Consider the following 26,765-nt stretch of genomic DNA (forward strand, 5'->3'; position numbering starts at 1 on the left):
TAGTTTCTAAGCAAGGCTTACTCCTGTCCTTGCCTCTGCTAGTTACACATCTTTTGTTTCACATCTTTTCATAATCTTCTGAAATATGGCACTAAAGCCATAGGAAACCATGATTTTTTGTTAGAAGTGCAGAGAGAAGGACGAGATTCCATGTTAGGGTTTTGTAATTTAATGGATTATGGGGTGGTGGGAAAATGAGCTTAATTTCTGTTCTTTTCCTTTGTATGTATGCCAGTGCTTTGGTTGGTAATCAAGTTTCTTTGGTTCCCAGTCCATAGTTAACCATGTGTGTCCCCTAGGAGTTAAAAAAAAAAAAAAAAAAACGAGAGAAGAAACATATTTATGAAACTGTCAACTCTGAATTCCTGAAACTAGTTTCAGTCTTTTAAAAATACTGAAAAGAATAGTCGGTTAACACTGTTGCTAATATGTGGACAAAATGCAAGTTTAGAATAAAAATGTCAATGATGTAAAGGACAGGAAGGCCTCATCTAGAACTCAGACAACACAAATCCTGAATTTCTTGATGGCTTCCACTCCCTTCTGCACAGTTTCCCAGGTGATCTTGCTTGGGTATGCCTAGATTGTTTTGACTTCTCTGATCTTCTTTGTTGCATTAACTCTGTATAACGTTTACATATGTTTATGTAATATGTAATACCTAAGGTAGTCTTTGTTATGGTTTACACTGGTGGGACCAGATTCTGAAAGAGAAACTTTGCCTTACTTCCAGCTTCCACCTCTACAGCTTTTCTGAAGTTTCCTCTGTCTCATGCAAATTTATTTCTATTATTCTAAAAATACTATTTTAAATTGTTTACTTCCAATAGAATTGCTTTTATATTGGTATTTTAGTGCAAATTAAATCAATTACTTCTCTTACTTTCAGATGGGCACCTTTAAAACACATGATGGTGAATATTTTTTAGAACCTCTCGTGAAAACGGATGGAGGTGAACATGAAGATGAGCATAACAAACCACATCTTATATACAGGCATGAAGAATTTAATAAAAAGTATCAGAAATCCCATAAACCATGTGAAGTTTCAGGTATAGTCCTACTTTAAATTTCAGTTTGACTTTTTCAAGTGTTTGTGTTCTGATATCAAAAAAAAAAAAAAAAAAAAAAGATTGTTCCACTAGAACCTATGCTTTTCTTTCACGTAGGCATGGCAACAATTGCTTTTTTTCTTGCCAGTGGCTAATTTAAATGTGGGAGAAAATGGGTATGTTGAAGTGTATCCTGATGTTTTAAGGACTTCTCTGTGGATTTATTTTTACACCTGTGTGTCATATGTAAACATTTAAGGAGCAGATCCACAGGAGTTAATGTTGTTTATATTCACAAAAGATCATGAATTTATTACAAATCTAATGGATAATACAGAACATCTGTCCTCCTTAAAAATTGAAGTAAATATAATTTTACCCATTGATACAGGTGTTTTTCTGCATGGATATTTTAATAATGTAGTCATACTACAAATCAATGTTTAGCGTTATTTAAATTAAGTAGAAGCAAGGGGGTATAACATACAAGCATACTGTTAGGATGTGTCACAAGTGAATGTGTCACATTCTAAATACTGAAATGTCATCTGCTTTGGGGTGTTACGATGTAGAAGCCTTTGAAGACCCTGTCTGAGAAATGTACTTCTGAAGCTTTGCTAGAAGTGCCATTTTAAAAACATTTGTACTGTATCTGAAGGATTTCTCATTTTTTAAGTCTATTGAGAGAATGCCTTCCTTCTTTTAATAGATGCATATGGGCTTCATTTAGTGGGCATCAAAGAAAACACAACTGGGTGGAGACCCAAAATACGAGAAAGCAGCTTCAATTTGGTTCAGCTTGGCATTTAGAAACATCCTGTCTAATTAAAATTCTCCACTTTACATGAGACTGAAATCTGCATTTCTTGCACTTTGAATCTACTTGCATTTCAGGAATGTTTATGCAATGCCGAGTACATCTGGAGAAAAAAAATCACAGTCTCAACTATTACTTTCTTTTAAGGAATATGTGACCAGCTGTTTTCAAACATCAGTTGCAAAAATAGTGGAGTAGCTTGTGTGGCTAGTGATGGAATTTTGGAAAATTCTTAGATTACATTTTGTACTCAGAAAAATATGTTGAATTCTGCTTTTCTTTAGATGGTGTTTTTTTTTTCTGGCCTTAATTATGATCATCTTCCATTGAACAAATTCTACTGAACTGTATTTATTTTCCTGAGTCTGTTTTTCTGGAAGCTGTTGCTATCTATTTATTTGTGGTTGCCATTGCAGAAAATGGTGTTAGTACTTTGAAAGCCAGGCAACTATCAATAGAAAAATCCAGGAAACTATTGATTAAAAAATATATTTTCAAATGATGAATGGTATGTACCGAACCAAAGAAGAGATCTTTCAGGTTGTGTTCTTCTTCCTGTGCTGCGTATGATAGAATATGCTTAATATAAGCAATTTAGTGTAAGAAAAGGCTTTCCCAGCATTAGGAATGCGGTCATTTTCCCCTTTTCATGTATTGTATCAGCTACAAAATACTCTGAGCCAGGGATTACTGTAACTTATTTTGAGGGGTGGTGGACATTGCACAAATATTTATGGAGAAAAAACTTGTGTGGTTATATTTCTATTTTCCTAAGAGATTTGTCTCCTTTAATGCTAGTTTTGCCTGGTTATTCGTTTTTTTTTTGTTGTTGTTGTTCAAGGAGAAATAGAGTATATATAGCAATACTTGTGATTATGAGAGTTTGTTGTTCTTTAGTTAATGGATTTTGACGAGGGGATATGGAGAGGCTTTCTATTGGGAAGTAAGTTAAGCAGTGGATGTTTGATCAGGTTGTGATTTATAACAATAATGACAATAGTGACCCGTCTCATCCAACTCTAGACATTGTACATCTGCATTAGTCATCCTTAGCCCCTTTTTATCTTTAAAGAAGAGAAAGAGTCACTTTTATTTACTATCATTCATATGCTTATTTTGGACATCTTCTTTTGGGTAAGATGATTTGTTACCAAGAAATGTGAATTTCATTCCACTGATGGTAAGGAGAAGCTGGATGATAAGACATAAATGTTTAATATACTCACATGAATTCCATTATCTGTGTCTAAAGAAAATTAGTATTGGATATATCTAAATTTTCTTTGAATCCCTCATCCATTTTTTTTTGTTTTAAACTGTTTCTTACTTGTTCATCAATACTGTATCAAAATGTTAAATCTTGACTTGCCATATTCTGTTTTACCTTTACAGTATTTCCTAATCTGTGCATATATTATTTGTTTTCTTAAAATAAATTACAAGAAACACTGAAAGAAGGACTGAAAGGAAATAAGATTGCTTATGCTACTGTAGCAAGTCAAGATCAACTCCTCCTCCATTTCTAATATTCATTTGTCAGATCTCTATGAAAACTACGAACTTTCCTAGACCTTCTATCCCTGCACATAACTGCTTGTGAAATAAGTTTTTCCTTACAACCTTACCTACAGTTACCTTGTAACAATTTAAGCCCAAGAGGTATTCAATTGTTTTTCGGAGTTGATGGTGTATTCTTTTCCTTGCAGATCTGAAGAAGGTCTGCTGGTAACATACTTCTCTTTGGAGTAAAAATACCCCTTTTTCTAAACCATTCTGTATGGATCAGGTGTTCAGGTTTCTTCATACACTTGGATTTTTTCGAGGTTTTGTTTTGTTTTTGGAAAAAAAAAAAGGCAAAATTAATTAATTTAATAAATTCTTAAGCTGTTTACATTAGTTTAATTTTTTTAAAAAATAAGAAAATTCCCCAAACACAAGGTTTTAGCAGAAGCATAGACTAGGCTGAACAGTGTGGAAGGAATAACTTAGATGCATATGGATAACGCAGCAGTTAATACATTCCAATTTAACTTATGTTGTTGCTGTTGTCCATGTCTGTCCTGTCTCTTGCCTCCTCCCCTCCCCCCCAAAAAAATAAATCTATTGTTTCAACTTGTCATTGACTATAATCTTTGAGATCCTTTGCTTAATAAAAAAAAAAATATGCTTTTTAACTTGTCACTTTTCATCCCATGCATCTCTGGCCAAACGTAGAACTTTGCATTTGCTTCCCATGAATTGCAGCTTTCCTTTTTCTAAGCCATTGCCTTCATTTTTCTAGATCACTCTGAGATCTGATGCTGTTCTCCAACATGCGTAGTACTCTTCCCAACCTCTGACATCTGCACATCTATTTTTTTCTTTGTGAATAAAATATTTTGAATAGCAGATAGATTTCAAAGGTGACATGTCTCATTCAATACGTCTTTTTAGTTTGGAATCAGACCATGGTAATTACTTCTAAAGATGTCTAGCTAATCTTTTTCACACTTGTTTCTAGTTTCTTTTTAACTTGCTGATGAAAAGTTAATTGGAAACTGTGCTATAAGCCCTACGCAAGTCAGGATAAGACATCTGTTGCATTTCCTTTATTCATAAATTCTGTTTCCTCAGTACAGGGAAACTAGAAGAATTTATCATAACGTTTTTGATAAATACAATAGCTACTGCTAATCCTTTTGGTTATTTATAAACACAATTATTTTTATTTGTTCGAGTACTGAAGTTGTCTTGGCTGGTCCACAAATTTGTCTTAAACTCTCATTGGAAATATGGGTGATGTTTTGCACTTTCTCCAGTACTCTAGAGTCTCAGACACCTTTTGTACTTTACTAAAAATCATGTGGATGTGAGACTACTTCAGATAGTTCTCTTTAATTGCATCAGGCTCAGTCAGTCTGAAAATACCTGATATGTGTAGATACTCATTGACATGTTCCTTTTCTATGCCAGCCCCCACATTTCTTTCAAATTCCCTCTCTATTGTTAGTGCCAATAGTTTTTGCAATTACTGCACTTGTATTTTGTGACTGACTCTCAGGTGACTACTCAGCAAACTTAAAGGTGCTCACTGTTGTCCCTTTAGCGTCATTTTGGACAAGAGGGAATGGCCTGAAGTTGTGCCAGGGGAGATTCAGGTTGGAAATGAGGAGACATTTCTTCTCAGAAAGAGCAGTCAGGCATCGGAATGGTTTGCCCAGGGAGGTGGTGGTGTCACTGTCCCTGGGGGTGTTCAAGGAAAGGTTGGATATGGTGCTCACGGACATGGTTTAGTGGGTGGCACTGGTGATAGGGTGATGGTTGGACCAGATGATCTTGGAGGTCTTTTCCAGCCTTACTGATTCTATAATTTTCTGGCTGTATTGTGCCTGACTTCAATGGGGACAGACAGTTTACCTGTCAAAAGTAGCTTAAAATTTACTGATGAGGGCTCTTCCACTGAAATATGGAATGCATAGATTTAAATCCTCTCCAACTGAGAATGACACTGAGTCAGGATCTTTGTAGTCAGTACTGTAGTCCTTCTAAGTCATTGGAAGGATATAGTTATTTACTGGGACTATATTCTATATATTCTATACCCTATGGCTATATTGTGAGCCATATTCTTTAGTAGCTGCTCATTAAAAGGACATCTAGCCTCCAGAAAAACAGTGAGGACTGCTGCTGAGTGGCTTGAAGTATCTCATTAGGTGCTCAAGTTCCTGAGAGCAGTGAGAATTCAGATGTGCTTCTCAGCTAAGTATTTTCATGGGCTGCTGCTGAGGTGACTGTGATCAATGCATGGGTTTTACCAGGCATCAGAAGTCCCTGATGGCTGGAGTGCATGCTATAATTGGGAAGTGTTGCAATACTAAAATGCCTCCAAACTATATCTTTTAAACCCTGATTCAATATGATGAATATTAATAAAGCTGTCAATGAAATCACTCTATACAAATTTAATGATACATAAATGAAAAAGTCAACAGGGACTTGAATTCAGGACTCAGGTCTAGTCATTGTTATGGCTTGCTATGGTTGGTTTTATTGGTGTTAAAGGTTTGTGTGTAAAAATTGATATTTTAATTTGTTTTCTTTCTTGCACTGCTTAGATTGTAGTACTTATCTCCTTCCAGCCCGCCTGTTTGGATTACACTGTGTTCCAGGAACAATAATACCACTGTCTAATTCTTAACCAACTTTCAACAATTAATTTGTATATGGAGAGAGTAAATGCTAATGTTCAAGATAGCTATTTTGATGTTCCTATTACAGCATTCCATGTTTAATTTATTTTTTTATTCTTGCACTGGTTTCATTGGAAGTAAGCTCATAATTCCAATTTTTCTTTGTCTATTTTAGGCAGAGTTTTATCTACATATTTTTAAATTTAAAAACTACATTCTACATTAAATCTTTTTTTTTGCTTTACAGAAAACAAGCTGAAAGAAAGCACTTTACTACATCCAGACTTCAACAATTTAAATGAAGAGAAAAATGTTTTACAGAAGTCCCCAAGTATAGAGTATGCTTTTAAAAATTTATCTTTAAAGGATGGTGGCAATAATCCACATTCCCGGAAAAAACGTTTTCTTTCTTACCCACGATACGTAGAAGTGATGGTTACAGCTGACACCAAAATGGTTCGTCACCATGGGCAGAATTTACAGCACTATATATTAACACTGATGTCAATAGTAAGTAAAACTGAAGTTCATAATTATCAGCAATTTGTTATTTCTGTTCTGGTGTTTTCTCTTTTGGAACTCCCCACTCTTCTGATTTGACTGAATTCGATATTGAAAGAAAGACTACGTAAGTAAAAAAATATAGGGCCCAAATTTCAGATTCTGCATGTTTCCAGCTTAATGCAGTAAGTGAAATGTGTAGGTGAAATACTCTGACCCATTTCCTGATTTGCTGTTACATTAAAAGAATTGCTAAGCTTCAGTGAGTTAAACATACAGATTAATTACAGCAGACACAGAGGTTAAAAGGCATTGTGAAAAAATGCTTGATTATAGTAATCCTACTTTTTCAAGTAACTTCAAATTAATATGGGTCAGATTTTGAGTTGACATTTGGTTCAAGGAAGAATTCAACACAGAAAGAGCTCAACTAAAAGTCACCTCTTATATTGGTTCAGAACTCAATACAACATGCTCTGTAAAATCGAAATGTTTACTATGACATCCATTGAACTGTTTTTCATTAAAACCTGTGCTAAAATAGTCTCTGTAATTTGTGTCCAAATCTCTAGATTTGTATCCTTACATAAATTAAACTTCTTCAGTAGATGAAAGCTGCATATTTTTGTTGCAAATGAAGCTTGTAAATGAAGATACCTACACTTAGGTTTCTGCAGAGGTATCTGGTTTAAATAAGTGAGCTCTTCACTTGACCAGTTATAGACATCTACTTTGGATGAACAGAATAGCTCAGTAGTTTCCACTGAGCTTAACTAGTTGGCACTGGATACTTCTGCAAAACAAATTAAGATGCCATAGGATATACACCTTGGCCCCAGCTGCTGCTTCACAAAGGCGTGCAGGTCTCGTGTAGCCTGTGTCATGCCTGCTAGTTCTTTGCAGGTGTAAAATATCTTAAAGCATCTGAAATGACACTAGATACAGGTAGGTAGGCAACTGAACCGAGTTCTTCTCACCGTCATGACCAGCTGACAGAGGTGCTGTCACCTCTTACACCGATATAGGCATCAAAGTTTAGAAGCCTTAATGTGCCACATTGATTTTTACACAGAAAAACTGTATATAATTTTAAAGAATTATGAGGGTGGGGAAAGGGGATTTTCAGACTGTAAAATTTGTGTTTTCTCCCAGTTGTGCACCTCACAATGAAACTACAGCAGCACTATAATCTCTTGTTAAATGCTGCCTTCATCCTGTGTGGTTGCACAGTTTGTCTCTGTGTCTTACAAAGAAAACTGCATTTTTGAAGTTTGGCTAACATCTGTATCATGCTTAAATATTATTTTTTTTTTTTTTTGTAGAGCTTCTTACGTAATTTCAGAACTCTGCTATAATTACACAAGAGTTAGATGGAATTTTCTCTGACCATTTTATAAGAATTATGAAAATTAAATGTATGCTGAATCTCATTTCAGGTTTTTAATAATTTGATATAGTCTTTGATTTTTTTAGACAAGTAATGCTGTGAAGGTCTGAAAGGTCATGTCTGACCAAAAAAAAAAAAATCACCTTTGGAAGATGTTTCTCCTCTTTAGCTTACAGTACAAATTTAGTTTGAAAATCATTTGGAAACAGTCAGTCCCAAAGATGTCATTATTAGAAAAACTTTTTAATACAGAGTTATACTTCAAATCAAAATGAAGTAGTCAAAACATTATTTTAAAATAGAATCTGTTTTTTCTACAAAACCTACAGTTCGATAAAATGATAGATATAATTTTTGTTTAGAACAAACACAGTTCCTGCATCTGTAGAGATCATTCATTCAACCACTGTGCCTTATGTTTGTTTCCTGTGTCTTTTCACTCACATAACTGGACTTCTACTAACTAAATGGGGTATTCACAGTATAACTGCTTCTAGAGAGCCTATATACACTGTTTTTAAGAGTAACATTTAACATATACGTGATGAATGAAGCAACACCAGTTCTTTGATATAAATCTTGTGACTTCATTCTTGCATGCACCTGTCAATACCGTAAAACTAGGGCTTAGGTAACTTATTGCTGTCTTTGAGGTAATGACACACAACAAAAAGGCACCTTTAATGTGAATTTAATATCTTTATCTATTACGGTTTTCAGTAAGATGTATAACTAGCATCTTTTGGCAGCTATTAGTCCACATGCACATCTGCTAGTTCTGAAGGCAATCTTGAAACAGAAGCTTGTTTAAATCTTTGTGTAGAAATACTTAGTATAAGTATTGTAATGTATAAATGCAATAATTCTTGGAAATACATAATTGGACCCTAGTTCTGAAAATCTTTCTTCACTGTCTAGTTAATTTTTCCCCCAAGAGTACATATCCCAGCTTAATGTCCTCTACTTCTTTAAGCATTTCAAATAGTCGTAGAATCATTGAGTAATATAAGTTGTAAGGAACCTCTGGAAGGTCATCTGGCCTAACCCTCTACACACATACATGTTGCTTTGTCAAACAAATCCAATATATGCATATGAAGATAGTATCTTCACTATCATTTCTTCCTTCTCATGCCCCAGCATACTTATGCTTCAATAAGCTAGTAATAAATGTGGAGAATAGGAAAACAAGTAACTACCACTCTTTGCTATGTAATCTATATCAGAATTCATCAGTACGCAAGTGGGTATTTTCTTGATGAACTGCCTATTCCTGTTTGAAATAGAACCCTTATTAGTCTTATTTCATTACCCACAAAGGGAAGAAATGAAACTATTAAACTTTATCCTTTCTACTATTATACAGATAGCTTTGATTATTAAACTTAACTGGTACTTGTGTCTGGTCAAGCAATGTCTACTGTTACAGGAAATTGGCAGGTTGCTGGCATTTCAAATGAATCAAGCATTATATTTTGCTCTTATCATTCTGAAACTTCTAAGGATATCCAGTTTTGGCTTGGATTTTAAAGAAACCTAAAGTTTAAGCGTATAAATCCCATTAAATTTTAATGAAACTTAGATATCTAGCTCCCAGAAGAACCTTTGAGATGCTGGCCCATTTTTCTTCCTTTTTTTTTTTTTTTTTTTTTTCTTATTTTAAACATCAACAAAACCAGAAGAGTAAACTCGCTGCTATAGAATACTCTTTCTTTTTATGGGTGGAAAATAAGAACCAAAATATACTGCTAAATATTTTTAGGGTTTTAAGTGTCTTGTCACTCATCCAATTCAACCTGAAAAGGCTTAACTCTCAGCATGCAAGTAATCCCATTGAACTGAAACTGGAATGCATTTAAACTGGAATGAGTATTCATAGTATTTACTCTGTCTTGGAAATGCTTTTTACTGCTGGTTGAAGGATGGATTTGAAAAGTACAAAGAATAGCTTTGCCATGGAAAGGCTTAGGACTTTATCAAAACTTTTTATATTGAAATACAATAAACAGTGGCATTATTTAATGTGAAATGATTAATAAAAAAATCTGCATTCACTTAACTCTCCATGTTCCTTCTTGTTCTTCTGAATGTTGCATCAACATAGCAGGTTCTGTCTTAATAGATTCTGTGGCTGGAAGACTCTGTCTTAGGCAGTTAGGTTGCAGCAGTTCAGAGTTCCTAACAGTAAAGTGAGATCTTAGAAAACAATTGAGATAATTCATTAAAATTCATTAAAACACTGGAGTTTACTATAAAAACACCAGAGACTTGTCACATCTGGTTCCATAATACATTTTGTGGCGCTGTCCCTTTCTCAATCATGCACCTTAGTACTGACCCTTTTAAAGAAATTTACAGTTTAAATAGTTATTTTGGAGACTTCTTAGTCTATTATTAGTCTGCTTGCAGCAAGACCTGTGTAATCTCACCTTTCTGAAAAGAAAATGTGACATGTAAAAACCACCTGGGGTACGGCTCTGTTGGCCAGCTCCCATCGTGGACTTGGCTGCTTGTCTGCCCGTGAGTGCCAGGGCTGCAGTATGGCAGGAGGGCGGCCGCGCATTCATGGAGAGGATTGAGACAGCATCAGTTTAGCTCATTTAACTTGCAGGGTTTTTGTGGAATCATAGAATCATATTATTCAATGGTAAAACAGGACCATTATTAAATGGTATTAAATCCTGGTATTTCTGTTTTCATCAAATTCCTAATGTAGACTGCACATCTCTTTGTGCAGGGAGGCTTTTACTCTTTAATGTTGTTTTCTTTGATCTGAATAAATCTGAAAGATTAAACAAACTGCCATTGATATACTACTGTCATTTTAATAACATTTTATGTCTACTATAATTTACTGAGATGTAAAATGTGAGGCACTGAGTAAGAGCTCTTAACAGCAAAAAAAAAAAAAAGAAAAGCTTCTAGTCTTGCCTTGTTTATACCATTTTTCTCCCTTCTGACAGCATAGTGGCAGCATATCAGCAGCAGCATACACCCCAAAACATTTTCTGCATGGAAAGAATCCATGCCTCAGCATGCTGCCCCCTTTCATTAAAAACCAGGTGAATGATTTTGTCCTAATATATACGGCATGCGTTTGAAAAATGTTTTTAGACTTTCGTAGCAGTTCATGCCATGCAACTGCTAACATTTCAGCTTTCCATAACAGCATGGGAAAATAACCAGATGCAGGCTAGCGTTTAGGAACAGCTAATGTTATTGAATCTAGTATACAGTCATTATTTTTAAAATAGGCAGTAGACTGAAATAAATTGTAGGTTAATCATATTACTTTTGTATGAGTTGGCATTTGAATGACAAAATACATTTCTGAGTTCAAAATCTTGTCATGAGTGTGTTTCTCTACCGCTGAAAGGCTTCTACACTTATTTTACTCTTCCTTTTCACTCAGACCAGTGTATTGCTATTAATGCTGCAGTAACATTCAGTGCTTTTTATCTTAAGATAAGTGAAATCTAGAAAGCCAGCACAGAGCCATTTGTTCTTGCTTAAGCTCATTCCCGTACAAACTATATCTTGACATACAGATATCTCTCTCTATAAAAACACTTTTTGTTTTCTTAACTGACAACCCTTACAGCTGTTCCAGCTCCAGGGTGTCTTTTACCAAATGCTGTAGTGCCTCATCGTGTAATACTGTATCTTGAGGTCCATGAGGTAACAGAGAGATGGAAATTCTGCAGCACGTAAGCAAGCCCGTCTTTATGATTCACTGCTCTTAGTGCTCTTTACTACTATTGTGAGCTAGTGTTGTTATTGTTAATTAGATGTTTAGTAATTATTCCTTTAGTAAACTGAAAGAAACTACCTGAAAAGGTAATTTCACAGGGAAGGATGCTTTGACATCTGAGCCATACGTGGTGCTGTTTGATGTGATCTGATTATAGCCTTGATGTGTGTTTTCATTCAAAGACTGCAGCTGGTGATGACTTAGTTACCATTTGTCAAGTTTTTGCAGTATTAAGGGGATATCTTTGCAACTGTCTTAGTCCCCAAGTTACAGATAGGAAAGAGCCCAGGCATTCCTGACGGGGTGACTCACCCTTTAAAAGGGCTGTGTTCTTTCTGTTTGTTTTCATCAGAGCACAACAGGGAGTCTGCTGGAACCTCTGCTTGAATAACTCAGGGGATGGTAGATTGGCGAGAATGGTAGGAAATGGCAGGAAAAAATGGTTTCCCTGAGCTGTGTAGGTATATCTGTGCAAGTTTGCATGAGTTATTGCTACCAGTATTAGGTTCCTCCAAAGAAAACAACTTTGGATAGGAAAGGTGGAGGGAACAGAATAGGAGTAACACTGGCAGAAATAACACAGCTTTTTCTTATTCTCTCTCAGTGAAGCAATAAATGCTGTGATGACTTCTTTATCTCATGACTTCAGACAATTCTGGGGTCTTACGAAATATATGGCAGAATCAGGATATGACAATGGAAGAGGTGAAGGAGAAATCTCCCAGGTCCTGGATATCTCACATCCTTTCAGCACCACAATGATAAATAAGAGATTGTTGGAGCCTGCAGAAGACATGTGAGCTAAGAGCTGATATCATGTTTCTTTCAAGTGATATGAATGTTTGTGTTCTCCTGCGATCATGGTTGCATGTAGCAGACAAGAAGAGAAAAAGAGGTCTTGTGATGCAGTATTCAGGGGAAAAAGATCTGAAGAAATTCAATTCTATTTAGATATATCACTTCTTTTCCAGCCTCTAGATGTACTTGCTCATGTTCTAGCCCCTTTTCTGAACTTGACAGTTTGCAACAATTCACAGTTCCAGTGTTATGGACAGCTACAACAGGGACAGCAAGAGAAACTAAACTCTGCTGTGACAATGTCACTTCTAGTCACCTGCCAGCCACAGCTGAGGTGATGACATGATCTGACTTTAGTCTTTGGTGGGAATTTCTTGAAAATGAAAACTGTGATTCTTCCACTGAAGGATAACTACCTTAATTCTTGTGGTGTTTTTTTTGTTTGTTTGTTTGTTTTTGTTGTTTTGTTTTTTGTTTTTTCCTTTCTTTATTGTGTGGTCTGAGCTGTTGTACAGTGATGTAGGTGCCCATAGCAAGAGTCTGAAAAATCTCTTGAAAGTTAATTCCCTTTATCTTGACTGTTATCTCCCTCTTTTCTGAAGCCTGGATTTAGATCGCTATAATGCAAGTAGATCTGGAAATTGTAAAGAAATGGTGTGTTCTGTCAAATTCCTATCCCATTTCATCATCCTTTTTTATGAATGCTTCCAATAAGAAAGCATTGAAAGACGTGTCCTTAGAATACGGGGGCTAGGAGTGCTTATCCCTGTACTTCTTACAATAAAACAAGAAATAATATCATATTCCAGGACTTTGGTATTTCTGCATTGATCTATCATTTCAAGTCTCAGCTGATAATTTTAGCCTGTATAGTTCCATAGGTAAATCTTTCGAGATTGGTTTGTTTTTAACTCTCAGGATTTTTCTTTTACCATGCTTTCAACCAGCTTGCAGGAAATACCATACATTGCTGGTAGGAGCATCTCATTACCAGCACAGAGTCTTGCTCCTTGATCTTTCTAAAGCAGTGACAGTAACAACTAAATGGTTGCAGGTCATGAAAGCACCCATGAGACAGAGGATCCGTACTTATGCTTTAGCATAGGGTTAATGAGAGCAGTGATAGATTACAAGTTTAGCAGGTGCTTATGTGTCTCCTTACAAGTGTAAGTACACCTCAGATTCTGGCAAGAACTGCTGGCCTCAGATATCTGAATGACAGGATTTCAGACCTCACCTGTGCTCTAAACAGAGGCAGCCAGTAGATAACTCAGATGTTGTTAAGGTCCTTTCAGATGTATGCCTTTCAGGTGTACAATGAGATATTCTTTTCTCTCATACTTGTCTGCTCATACATCTTCTCTGAGGTATGAGCAATTTACATTGGCTTTTGAAAAGTGCTTTTACTCAGACGTTTTACATGTATGTTGTGTCTACAGGCAGACAGGAAGGCACCTGGTTGGGTTTTGTGCTGGTTTCTTTGCATCTGTTGTTTTCAGATTTTGCTAGCAGATAACCTCAACAAACATGAGTTATACAACAGGAGCAGATTTTTTAGAAACCTGTTACTGTATCTGAGGAAGGATCCATGGACTACAATAAGAAACAAGAACAAGAAATGCCAAGTTTTAATCCCAAGAAAGCTCCAGCTTGGACTCCTTGCGCAAATCCTTCTTCTCACGTAGGACTAAAAATGAGTCTTCCTCTCGCATACCATAGTACTGGAGGCCTTTATGAAACCAAAGGGTAATGCTGCACTGAAAATTACGATAGTCCCAGTTTAGGCTCTTGTGATCTTGTTTCTCATCAGCTGAACCTAGTTAAACCCCATCCAGACCTCAATCACTTTGACTATATTACCTGAAATATATTCTTGTAGAACTGGACAAATCCTGTATCAGTATTTTTTGGTGTATCCAGTGTCACTTTTGTGTTCTTGTATAGGTTTGTGCTGTAACAAATTCTCTGATTATGGTGTAAGTAGCTCTTACATCAGTTTAAGTGATAGGAGAGTCAGTCCTCAGGACAATTTTCTCCTTCTAGAGTGCATAAGCCAAAGAGTCTTGCAGGTTTCATCTCAGACTCCTCTCTGACAATATTTTGGAATGCTGTATCAACCAGTTTTCTGTTTCTTCTTTGCTGAAGAGAAGTAAAACTTGAAAGAGTTGGACTGGAATTAATCTCATACATCTGTTAGTTAGACATCTAGTCTCCCTCCATTGTTAAGTGGATGAAGAAATGAAATAATTTATTGTACTGTTTTGTTTGAAAATACATAAATCTAAATATGCCTCTTCAGATAGTCATATCTAGATGACAGTTCATCTGTTCTTCTTCTCCATTAACTGTCCAGTGAGGTTAGGCAGATAGCTTAATGTTTGTTACAGGAGATGAATGTGATAATGGTGTTAGGTTATTTTAAGAGACAATTCATTTGGGAATGTAGCTAGGCTGTTTGTGATCGTTCACAAGAAGGTTAAATACAGAGAAATATCCTCACTAGGTTTATTGAAGTGGATCTCAAACTATTAAAAAAAAAAAAAAAAGAATAAAAAACATTTGAGGCTGATAATTTGTGGTAGTTCAAAGGTAGTTTTGGTAGTAGTTAAATGGTAGTTTATTCCATTCAAACTCAGGTAACATCCTCTGCATAAACTCTTATTTTTAAATCTATAGTGCCTGAGCTCTACCTGTACAGGCGCCTGTTCTTTCATAAAGGTCTTCTGAATGTTTCTATTCCTAATTGAACTGTTCAGCATGTACTCGAGAGATGCTCCACAAAATAATTGGACACTTGCTGGTTAGCAACCAAGGATGCAGTCCATATGGAAGGAAACAGGCAGATAGCTGGGCTTCTCTGAAATATGTTTTCCACATGGATTACAAGACTCAGCCTCCTTCCCTGATATTATAGGGTCCTCTATATCCGCCTTGTGTGCCAACAAAGGCATGAAGGACAGTGCTGCACATTGTACTCAATCCAGCGTACAGAAAGGGATGGTGTGAGTCATGGGGAGCCAGGGCTCTGTCAGTGCCAACTTTTAGCAGAATTACTTCGTCTCAGGTATGTAGGATTCACCGAGAGCAAGGCTGTGGTTTTGCAAGCTGTTTGAGCCAGTTCAAGTGGAGGCTACCTTTGAAAGAAGCCTATTCTTCTGTACTGTTCCCTCCATCTGCACTAGTCTTGGAGAGGCTGCACCAGGAATGAGATCATGGTGATCAATATAATGTGATAGAAGAAAAAGGAAAGAAACAAAATACTGTTTTCAGCTACATCAGTTCCTTGATCCTGCTCCTTTTGTGGCCTTGCAGCCTTGGCACAAGCCAGAGGGGTGGAAGGTCAGGGCTTCTGTGTTTGGTGGCAGCTTTCATTTAGATAATGCTGTTATTCAACAACTGCTTTCAGCCAAATGGTGGAAACCATATGGATGGGTTCATATGGAAACAGTTGTTGAGAGTGAATAAAGATTTTTACTGCCTTTATGAAGAATAACTTACCAAATGGTTTAGTTTGGTGTATGGGAATAGCTTACAGTTTTTACTCTCTGGGACAATATTATACAGAAAAATACTTGTTAGTTATGTAAGTATGAATAAATGAATGAATAAAGAAACCTTTGTGCAGTGTGTCATGGATGTTTTCAGTGCAGGCTTACAACTCAGTGCTGCCTCTATGAAAAGTAGAGGCAAAAATGTATTGGCTCAAAGTCGCTCTCTGAAGCCTTCTAATATTTTAGGTATTAATTCTACAAATCATCTGTGTAAACCAGCTTGTATCTATTGTGGTCCCAGTGGCATTACTCTTTTTCTGTCTTTGTTGTTTTATCAATAAATTCCAGGTCTTCCAGTGTATAATAGGTGTACTTGCTATGCTAAGCTTGCCAACGTACTATCTAAGTGTTTGGAAATGAGTATGAAATTATAACTCTTTGGATATTTTAAAAATGCATTTTTAACATTTAGGAAAATGTTTGTAGGATAATTGCCTTCTAAGTGGAGAATAGTACTGGAAAACATCATGCATGTGTATTCTGACCTTCATGTGTGTAGTAAATGTGAGTTGTTCCAAGGCAGCATTTTAGGTTAAAGCTGGGCAGCTACTTCAGGTTCATTACCAAACCCTTGGGTAGAAAGGTACAGAAGGATGCCTGAGACATCTGTTGTATAGAAACTAGATATTTTTTTGATAACTTGTTTGCATGTCAAAATGACATGATTTGTCAAATGAGTTTAATATTCTGATCTTCTCACTTCTTCCTCTTTAGGTTGCAGCAATCTATAAAGATTCGAGTATTGGAAATCTTATAAATATTGTTATTGTAAAGTTAATTGTAATCCACAATGAACAGGTAGGAAAGCTAAAATATTTATAGTAGAATTAAAAAAAAGCATTTTAATTCCAAACTTGAAAGTATTTTAAATACTTTTTTTTTTTTTTTTTAATTTAACTCTATCATTTTATTCTAGAAAAGGGAGTGAATATTAAATATGCTGGTAAATGTGCTGGTAGCACAGTGCATATTTAATGAGTATATACAGAGGTTAACTGCAAAGCCTTTATTTAATGTGTGTATTTCACCATCTGTCTATAAGCACCTCCTGTTGACCTAAATGGGCTTAAATCAGATACTTTGTGAAAGCTTTTGACATAACTACTCATGCAAATATGAGTGGGAAAGGGCAACTTTTATAGAGGGTTTTGACTGCAAGTTTTCAGCAATAACAGCTGTAATATTTTAAATTTTAAGAAATACATATTTTTCAGAAATTAAGAAATACATATGTTTTCATATTTATCATTAATGTCTGCTACCCTATTTTTCTGAATCTATCACATGATTAAGAAAAGGGTTCTCATGAGTGGTGACTTTTAGCTAAGTTAAGATGCTGATTCTGCAAAAAAATCTGTGTGTGTGAGGTCCTATGTGGAGTCCTTCTGAGTTCCTTTCCACTCACAGTCATTGTTTTGAAGATTAGAGGTACAATGGTCAAAATAATAATTGCAAGTATGTGAATATTACAACCTTTTTTTTTGTTTCTTGGACATTTCTTGCTTAGGAAGGACCAGCTATCACTTTTAATGCAGCTACTACACTTCGTAATTTTTGCTTATGGCAGCAAGCACAAAACACTTTGGATGATGCTCACCCTTCTCATCATGATACTGCTGTTCTTATCACTAGGTATGGTATCTGAAATAGCCAGAATTACTCAGCTAGGTGAGACAAATGCTTCCATTTCTTTCTTACATCATCATTTTTAACTGTCACACGGACACTGTTAATAGTTAATTGGAATCAGTAAAGAATGTCTTGCATTCACCTAACCACAAATGATCAATGTGAGCAATTAGTCTTACAGTGCTGTGTTGGTAATTAAGCATTTGACCAAACTTATGTTAAAGATAATGTAAATTATTTAGACCTGAAATTGTTACAAGGAAGCGAGTTCTTCAACCATTGAACACGTAAGTTGCATATAATGGAATCAGCTAAAGGATGCAGTGATGCAACTCTTTATAGCCCAGGCATAATTAGAACTGCCAAAAGCTTACAAATGGAAAATGTTAAAATATTAGTGTTGTACACTGATTTCCCCAGTGGAGGTTCTGACATTCATTCACTGAAGTATATTCTTTTTTTTTTTTCCTTTTCATTAATTTTTTAGCTGGTGTTCAAATTGGACTCACTCCAGCACTTAAAACTCTTTGATATATGTCCTGAAATATGTTGTTATTTTAGCATCTGCTCCACTGCGTAAGGTATTTTCAAGTAGACTGGAATCTGCACGTTTTCAGCAGCATTTTGCATGTGTGAACATAGTGGAGAAATAGCGTAGTATATCAGTCTTTATTCTTTGCAAGCTAGGTAGCAAGTAATACTGTGAGTGTTGTGTCATGAACGTAAATTACTTCTTTCAAGAAGTAATAACAAGAATACAAGTTGTTTGAATGGACTGCAAGATTGAAAATTGAAAATTGAGATTTGCAACTGCTGTAACTAATGTAGCAATAGTGAAATACTTTACATTGAAGTACTTTTTATTTGCTCCAGTAATTTCAAATACATTTTTTCTTTCAAGGGAAGATATCTGCAGAGCTAGAGAGAAGTGCGATACTCTAGGTGAGTTATTCTTTTTTAATCAGTATGATCTTACAAGAGAAAATCTGTAAGAGAATTTTACTGTAGGAGATGCATGTAAACAGGAAAAAACAAACAAACAAACAAACAACAACAAAAAAAACAAACAAACAAACAAAAAAATGATGTAAAATTTAATTGAGAGACAAAAAAAAGTAATCTTTTCAATACTGTGATCTCAGGTGGAAGCTGGTTTAATGTAAATTTGATTGCATAGTCATGCATGACTTTCAAGTCTTGTGCTTTAGTGTTCATTTATAGAATCATTCCTTAGTGAAAACTTGTTCTATTAAGCTTTTATAACAATTCAATTTTGCAGGTTTGGCAGAGCTAGGTACAATGTGTGACCCACTACGCAGCTGTTCAATAAGTGAAGAAAATGGATTAAGTGCTGCTTTTACTATAGCACATGAACTTGGACATGTGTAAGTACTTATTTCCCAGCGGGTAAATTTTTTTGTTTCCTTTTGAATACTACCAGTTTCCTGTGATGGGCTCTATTTTTCTAAGAGTGAGCAGTCTGCTACATCCTTTTAGAACAGTCATTGTCTTTGCCCTTTGCAAAGTCAGGTCTGCTAGCCACCTAGAGGTAGAGAATCCACGAGGTTTATAACCTGGCCACTTGCTAAATGTGGATGATTGGAGATACTGGCCATACAGCCATCTTCTGTCCTTTTGCTATATCTGCTGGTTGAGACAATGGGACAGGTATCATAAGTGTGAAACATAGCCCTGTTAACTCCACTTGCATTCTAGCCCTGAAAGGAATTTCAGGTAAGATATCTGTTAATATAACGCAGAAATATTCTTCCTTCTCTGTGATCCTTTCTGAATAAAATAGAGTAACACAGAGAAATGCTCTACATAGAAAAATAAGAGGAGATGACAGCATTTTATTTTATGAAGTGTACCTCATCAGTGATGGCAGAAGGGTGCTATACTCTAGCTCCATGTGGTGGAGGTAACAAGGGTGTTACAGAGCTCAGTAGCTAGCTAGTTGATTTTCATAATCCTGGAAGTTCACTTATAGACATGCCATTTATCATATAATTTAAACTGAGTTATAAAGTATGGTAAAGTATTAGTTACATAAATATGATGTTGATGTGCTCTGCAGTTTGTTATTGAACAGTAAGAGTTACGATGTGAATGTTGGAGTAATCTGTTATGGTCAATCTGGATGTGACCTGTATATTCAGTTCAGTAGATGTGTATTTAAAATGCCATACTCCCAAAACACTGGGATTTTTCTGGTGAACTGAAGAATTATGCAATTGTAAAATTCTTACTGGATTCAGCATTATAGCCATAATGTCAGATAGCCATAATAAATGAGACCCATTACCGTGCTAAGGCGTTTTCAAACTCAAAACTGGAGCTTTTGTTACTGTAAGAGAAGTGTATCAGGTAATTATTGCTGAATTTGTTTTGGAGTTTGTTTGTTTTGCTTTTTAGATTCAATGTGCCACATGATGACAGTTTTAAATGTAAAGAAGCTGGAATTAAACATCAATACCATGTGATGGCTCCAACTTTAAATTACCATACAAGTCCATGGACCTGGTCAAAATGCAGTCAAAAATACATCACAGAATTTCTTGAGTAAGTACCAGTATAAATGCTGTGCACTTTTGTTTTCTATTTTGTGTCAATCTGAAAAGCATTTTAAAAGTATTGCTGAAGTACCACTTTTGTGTTGTTGTTGGCTTTAACAACTGACTTGTAGGGCCTCAATCCTCCAGAAATGACAAGCATTTAACTGTTTGGATGATGATTAGTTCCATGGTTTCAGTAAAGTTACACTCGAAATGTAAAGCTAAGAGCACATTTTAATTTAATTTTTTTAATATCATGGCCTTGATTATTGAAAAACTCTTTAGTATGATTCTAATAGTCAGGCACGCTTTATTTTAGAAGTTTATATTTCAAAAATATTAAGTGATGGATATAATTTTAGTCAGTAACATTTTTTCTTGTCAGATTGTAAAAATAAGAAATGACAGTCAGAAAACAAAGACCCTAAGCTATGTTTGGTGGATATAACATATAATCCAGTAAGGAAAAATCAAGTGACCTAGTTTATTTTATTAATTACAATTAATTTAGTTCTTTATATAATCAAGTGTGTGTGCAAACCCATAATTGCATTGAGATATGCATACATGTATGTAAGCAGTGTATTAATATGCTTCCAATTAATTAGGAATGATTAAATCACATTTTGTTCCTGTTTGTACAACAGTACTGGTTATGGTGAATGTCTTCTAGACAAACCTAGTGGAAGAATATATGATCTTTCCTCTCAGCTGCCTGGATCGATGTATGATGTCAATAAGCAGTGTGAGCTTATGTTTGGTCTTGGGTCACAAGTCTGCCCCTATCTGGTGAGTGAACAATGCACAGACTCATGCTTAATAGGTACTAAAAACTGCGGAGAGGTAGGCTTAAAAATGAAATCTCAGTCATTCAATTTTTGGAATAATTTTATTCTGAAATGTGTCAAAGTGCAAATTCTGTTCTGCTGAAGGGAAATTGTTCAGTGGAAAGCGTTTTCACATTGTAAACACTATATTACATTAACAGATTTCTTACCTGATTTAAGTACTTTTATAAATTTATAACTTTAAAATTTATATTTTAATTGAAATATTTGCTCCAAATGTTTGGTCCAAAATGCAGATTCCCTCTACTTTGTCAAGTATTTCCGTACATGTTAGAGTGTACAGTTTATGTACTTAACCAAAAATTCTTTGAAGCAAAATTGGGATCTGGAAAGAAAATAATAATGTAAAGAATTGAGTAGATAAAGACTGAAACTTCAGTTGCATTTTGAAAACTTAATGTGGCCCGTTTGCCAGTACAATGCATAATGACAAATATAGTGTTATGTCTTCATTTGATTCTGTCAAGATGTCACACAGAGTTAGATTTTGGACCAAGTTGTTCAATACCTGTACTTGTATTGCATTGCTTGTTGGAGCTGTTTAGAGGAGACAATTTAAGATCAGATTCAGACTGAATTAAGTGGACCTGTTGTTGAAGTAAAGTATTGTTTAGGAAGAGTCAGTCTTTATGGGATTATTATAGAAAAGTAAAGAGGAATTCAAAGACCTAGGGATGGTTACTGAAGACTGCTTTGTAAATTCAGTAAAACATAAATGGTATTTATCCTTTAAGAGTCTTTTTAGCAATCTGTAAAGAAGGTTTTCTTCTTAATATTCTGGCCAGCGATTTTTAAAAAATAATTCCAATTAGTGTCTTTATCTGAATATTATTCTCAAACTGTGCTGCACAGTATCAACCATAATCTTGTACATGCTTTTTTAAAATTAAATCATCTACTGAATTAGAAAATAAAGTCATCTATTATTTCTGATTAGGTCTGTTTCAAATTTTCCACATTACTGCCTAGTGTTACATAAAATCCATTTTTTGGAGAGTGAGGGAGGAGTTGTGTGTAAAAACTAATAGTACTGGTAGTAAAAATTAAACCAATATATTATGAGAAAAACAATGCAAATATCCCAGCTGATATCTGAGGTGGTGTTACAGGTACAACAAAGGTAATCTTGTTTTTTTTGTTGTTGTTTTGTTTAAGAAACAATGCAAACGCTTATGGTGCACAAGCACAGAAGGAGTTCACAAGGGATGTCGTACTCAGCACATGCCGTTGGCTGATGGAACGGTGTGTGGTGTGGGAATGGTAAGCCTTTGTTTTTCAGAGCTTGCATACGGCAAAGTCATTGATGGAAACCAAACATCCCAAAAGCATATTCCCCCAATTTCTCTAGTTGAGGCTGTTTCACTGAGCCAGAACTAATTAAGTATGAGTGATTTAGGTATAGAAGTACACTTTTTTCGAAAAAAACAGTTTGTATTAGACTCGTGGCTTTAGTAGATATTTGTGTATTACGTTTGTTTCAGACAAAATGTGAAAGCACATATCAGTACCTTTTCATCTATTCCAGTAAGTACCTTAACCACACATAACTCATATTCTGCTTTGCCTACTGTAGATACTTGATGCTAAATTCAAGATACTTGGATCTGTTCAGGGCTAAAAACCAGAACTTCTCATCCGTTTACACCATAAAGTGTTTTATTTGACCTGGCTGTATGAGAGACAGATTGCATTAAATGAAGAAATAAGAAGGAAGAAATAGAAGCTGGACTTCCTATACTCTGCTTGTAGGTTTATTTCATAAAGCGTGTTTAGAGGATGAGAGAGCAGCTCACTACTTTGTCATATGGCAGATTATTGCTTTTTTTTTGAACGTAGATCTTGATCTGTATCCTCTGAGAACATAGCCTGCCTTGGTCTTGGCAGGGGGTCATGAATAGCTAGTTACTAGATACAGTCACGGCACTTAAAATACCATGATAGAAACAGAAGTACTGGTGGATGGTAGTTGAATCCAGTGTTAACAATGAGGATTTGAGGGTCTTAGTTTTGGATTTGCATGTAGCTTGGGATGTGAATAGAAATAAGATGCTCGATTTCTTTGCTGATCTAGTCTTTGGCTTCTCCCTGTCTCAGTTCACTACCAGCAAACAAAAATATTTTCTCACCCATCAAGGGACTGTGAAAATAAATATTTAAATATTTCAGAGATTTTGACATGCTCGGAAATGACAGTGTTTATCTTAAGTCTGGCAGGTTTATTATGCTGAACTGTTTGTAATAGTAGTGTGCTTTGCCAGCTTCAGGGGCTGTGGAAGCAATGTTAATTTTTATCTTTTAATAGTTTTATACATTCAAAGATGTTTTTAAAAATTCTGGTCTAATTTCTATGTGTAATAAAGTATATTTTATTCAGTTATTATTAAATTTCCCCCAATAACTTTTAATCTTTAAAGATTGCTTATTTATTTGTTTGTTTCTTCAGTATTTGATAAGACATAAGAAGTGAGAAGTTTGAAAATACTGTCCTAAAGGTTAATAATTTAATGGGTAAACTGTGTCTCAGAAATTTCTTCTCTCTTGCAAAATTAGGAAAAGTTATTTGAAGGTTGCTATGGAAGCTTTGCTTGTTTACAGCTGATGATATGACATGGTATATAACATTAAATCCATTTTTCAGTCAGTGATTGATCAGAAAGGAAGTTCATAATTTATATAAACTTCATATGTAACATTTAATTCAATTGACTCTAATTTGCCAACATCAGAGCACTTCTTTTATATAAGAATACAAAAATCTATTTTATGCAATTACTGCAGTGAAACCAAACAGTTTTCTCTAGGTGAAGAGCTAATTTTCTTCAGCTTCTCAGTTTTCTCTAAGTGAAGAGCTAATTACAGTCATTACCTCTGAAAGATGTGAGAAAGAGCAGCAATTAATCTGACAAATTGTCATCTGTTTCTATCTAAGGGACAGTTCCTTTCAAGCTCAGTGGGTGAGTTTCTTTTGATTTTAGTGAGATTGTGACTAGTGACTGGTGACATGGTGACTAGTAACTGTAACTAGTATTTGTGAGCACGCTTAATACATTTATATTTGGTGATTGTAGCATTTTTGCTGTGACAAATACAAAAAGATCTATTTAAGGCATTTGCAGTTTATTTTATTTGCAGTTTATTTTATTTGCATTTTAAGCTTAGATTTGACACATGAGTTCACTTTCACAGTAATTTTTTGTTTTTCTTCAATTTGTGTCTGATTAGTGGATCTTGCTTTATGGAGTGCTCTATAACAGTCCATATTTTATGTCTGTACTTTCCCAAAATATAAGAAGGTATCAGAGACTCTCAAGAGAATGAGCAAACTGCTCTTTCTGAGCTCAGTGGAATACCTTCTTGCCATATGCAACCTATCAGCATGCAAGCTTTTTGAAAGAGATTTTTTTAGGACATGCACTCACCTGTAGAGCTCAGTGACTTCCTAATTTATGTAGTATTGGTAATAGGTACAGGTAAGATTTTCTTGTACAACTAAAAGGAAAACTCAGCCTAACTTACTTCAGGGTCTTAGTAGAGAATAAAGAAAATATTTTCTTGGTTATTTGAGATATTCCTGTATTAATTCCATAGTTTTAATATTATTAATTATTGAGAATTCATATTACAAAAATAGAAACCATTTACTACAATTTGATGTCTAGTAAAACTAATTTGATTTGATCAAACTGTACTTTGTTCATCCTAGAGTTATCTTTAAAAATGAATTGTTCTTACTTGCTAGGCTTCTACCAAAGGTTGAAAATTTCTCTCTTCATCCTCCTCTTTATACATTCTGATTACTTAGATTTGACAGCAGCCTGTATGTAGCAATTCTTCTGGCTCTGAGAATGATTTCTCACTCCATTGATACTCATGTATCAATTACATCACTTCAGGTGTTTTTCTTTGCTTTTTTGACTTCAAAGAGATCTGTAGGAAGTCTAAGCTTCTGCCAGGTTCTAACATCACACAGAACTTCTGAACTTCCCTGAAGCAGATGATGCAGTCTTTAAAGTCTTTGGCCTAATTGGTATTTCAGAGAGAAAATAATTGTAAATATATCTTCACATGCTGTATGTGAACATTGACGAATTTTGCAGTGATTAATTTCTGCAGACCATGGGAATACAGTAGTCATTGCTTGAAAATGTTTCTGGTGTGTTCTGTTGGTTTTTTTTTTGTTTTTTTTTGTGAGAGACATCCAAAGATCTCTCATTCTCTTCATTCCTGGATTGGCTTCCTAAAGGCAATAATATATACAACCATAACATATAGTTATTATTTAAATTTTGTGTTTAGTTAAATGTTATTTTTATTGTGTATTGAGGCACAATGATATGAAAACTATTATATGGTTAGTGCTTTTTTGTCTTGTCTCTGTAATCAAGTTACCATGGTTATGCTGTATTACTAGTCTGATGTAGGCTGCTCACTGGATGCCACAATGAATTTAGTATATCACAGAATCATTTGTCTGAGTGGATGTTCTTATTTTCATCCTTGCTCGTTGCTCATGCTCATTCATGCTGAATCTGTGTAAGTTCTAAGGTTCATACTCTTTTCCCATTTCTATGTAATTTGAGTCTACTTGAAGAGTGCTTATGCTCAGACTTCAGCTATAGGCCAGATGCTGCATAGGGAACAGATATTATGCTTCTGCATTGCCTTTAGTGTTCATCTGTTTTGTGGCACCAGGTACGCCCATTTTCCTTTCACACATTCAGTCCAGCACAGCTTTCTTTTCTTGTTCTGTCCACTGGCTTAGTTATTCTCAGAGCTCTGTCAGTGTATCAGGAATGAAGAAATCATATTGTATAAGAAAAAAAAAATCAGAGCAATATAACTGGATATTTGGAAAGCAAAATACAAACCATAATGTCTACTTCTGCGACACTTTGTCTTTTTCATGTCCCCCAAATACTTTTCTGTTCTGTTCAATCATCTTCTTTTCTTTTAGCAGCATCAGCAGCTACCAGCAACATCCATGGAAACATGGTGGTGTTTCAAACCAGATAAACTATTTTTTTCCAAGCCTTCTTTTCTGCATGGCTACACAGGACTCCAATTCCTGAAACTATGTCCTCTCATACTCATTGTCTGTGTCTCAGTCTTTGCCCCAAGGTCTTTAAAAGCCATGGCGGTAGCTCTGGAGAATACAGACAGCAAGAGTGAACTTGGAGTCCTTTTCCTGTTGAATTATACCAAGCTCTGTATGAAGTCCTTGATTTCTGAAGATCTCTGGTGCTGCTTTGTGTCCATCTATCATCTTGATTTAGTCAATGTTGATCATAGCCTGACAACACTTTCATGATTTCTTTCAAACTTTCTTTCCTGGTAACTTATCGAGCACAATAAGCGATGAGATACACTGGAAGTACCTGAAATTAGTTTCTCCTGTCATAGTTTAATCCATAAATATGAGTCAAGCTACTTACTGTAAGCAGGCAATGAAGAAATATGAATACAGGTACCTGTAGGTACATTGATCCCAAACTTGAACCATTAACCCTCCCTCTGCTGTCTGCACATATTGCATGTGGATTTGGGTCAGAATTACTACCTTTTTGACAGAAAAGCTACTCTTGACCCTAGCTAAAGCAGAGTTGCCACTTGCTGCAATCAGTATGTTTGGAATTACAAGTGATAGCCATTTCATATGATGCATGCATTATATTTGCCATAACAAATGTAGGAAAAAATGTTAGTGATT

At 35.3% G+C, this 26,765-nt stretch overlaps 1 protein-coding gene across 5 annotated transcripts in view; it reads left to right on the forward strand.

Annotated features, from left to right (window-relative positions):
- Window positions 1–26,765, forward strand: part of ADAMTS20 (ADAM metallopeptidase with thrombospondin type 1 motif 20) — a 96,520-nt gene that overhangs the window by 13,094 nt on the left and 56,661 nt on the right. For all 5 annotated transcript variants that reach the window (XR_014619066.1, XM_084300216.1, XM_084300217.1 and 2 more), the window contains 9 exons: window positions 890–1,052; window positions 6,286–6,548; window positions 16,741–16,824; window positions 17,534–17,658; window positions 18,557–18,597; window positions 18,935–19,040; window positions 20,071–20,217; window positions 20,858–20,999; window positions 22,214–22,318. Coding sequence is in view for 4 of the 5 variants with exons in the window: in XM_084300216.1 (XP_084156342.1) it covers window positions 890–1,052; window positions 6,286–6,548; window positions 16,741–16,824; window positions 17,534–17,658; window positions 18,557–18,597; window positions 18,935–19,040; window positions 20,071–20,217; window positions 20,858–20,999; window positions 22,214–22,318 (1,176 nt within the window). In the remaining variant the exon portion in view is untranslated. The remainder of the gene's footprint in view (window positions 1–889; window positions 1,053–6,285; window positions 6,549–16,740; window positions 16,825–17,533; window positions 17,659–18,556; window positions 18,598–18,934; window positions 19,041–20,070; window positions 20,218–20,857; window positions 21,000–22,213; window positions 22,319–26,765) is intronic.

This window comes from Netta rufina, assembly GCF_964035555.1.
Source record: "Netta rufina genome assembly, chromosome: 1".
NCBI classification, from domain to species: domain Eukaryota; kingdom Metazoa; phylum Chordata; class Aves; order Anseriformes; family Anatidae; genus Netta; species Netta rufina.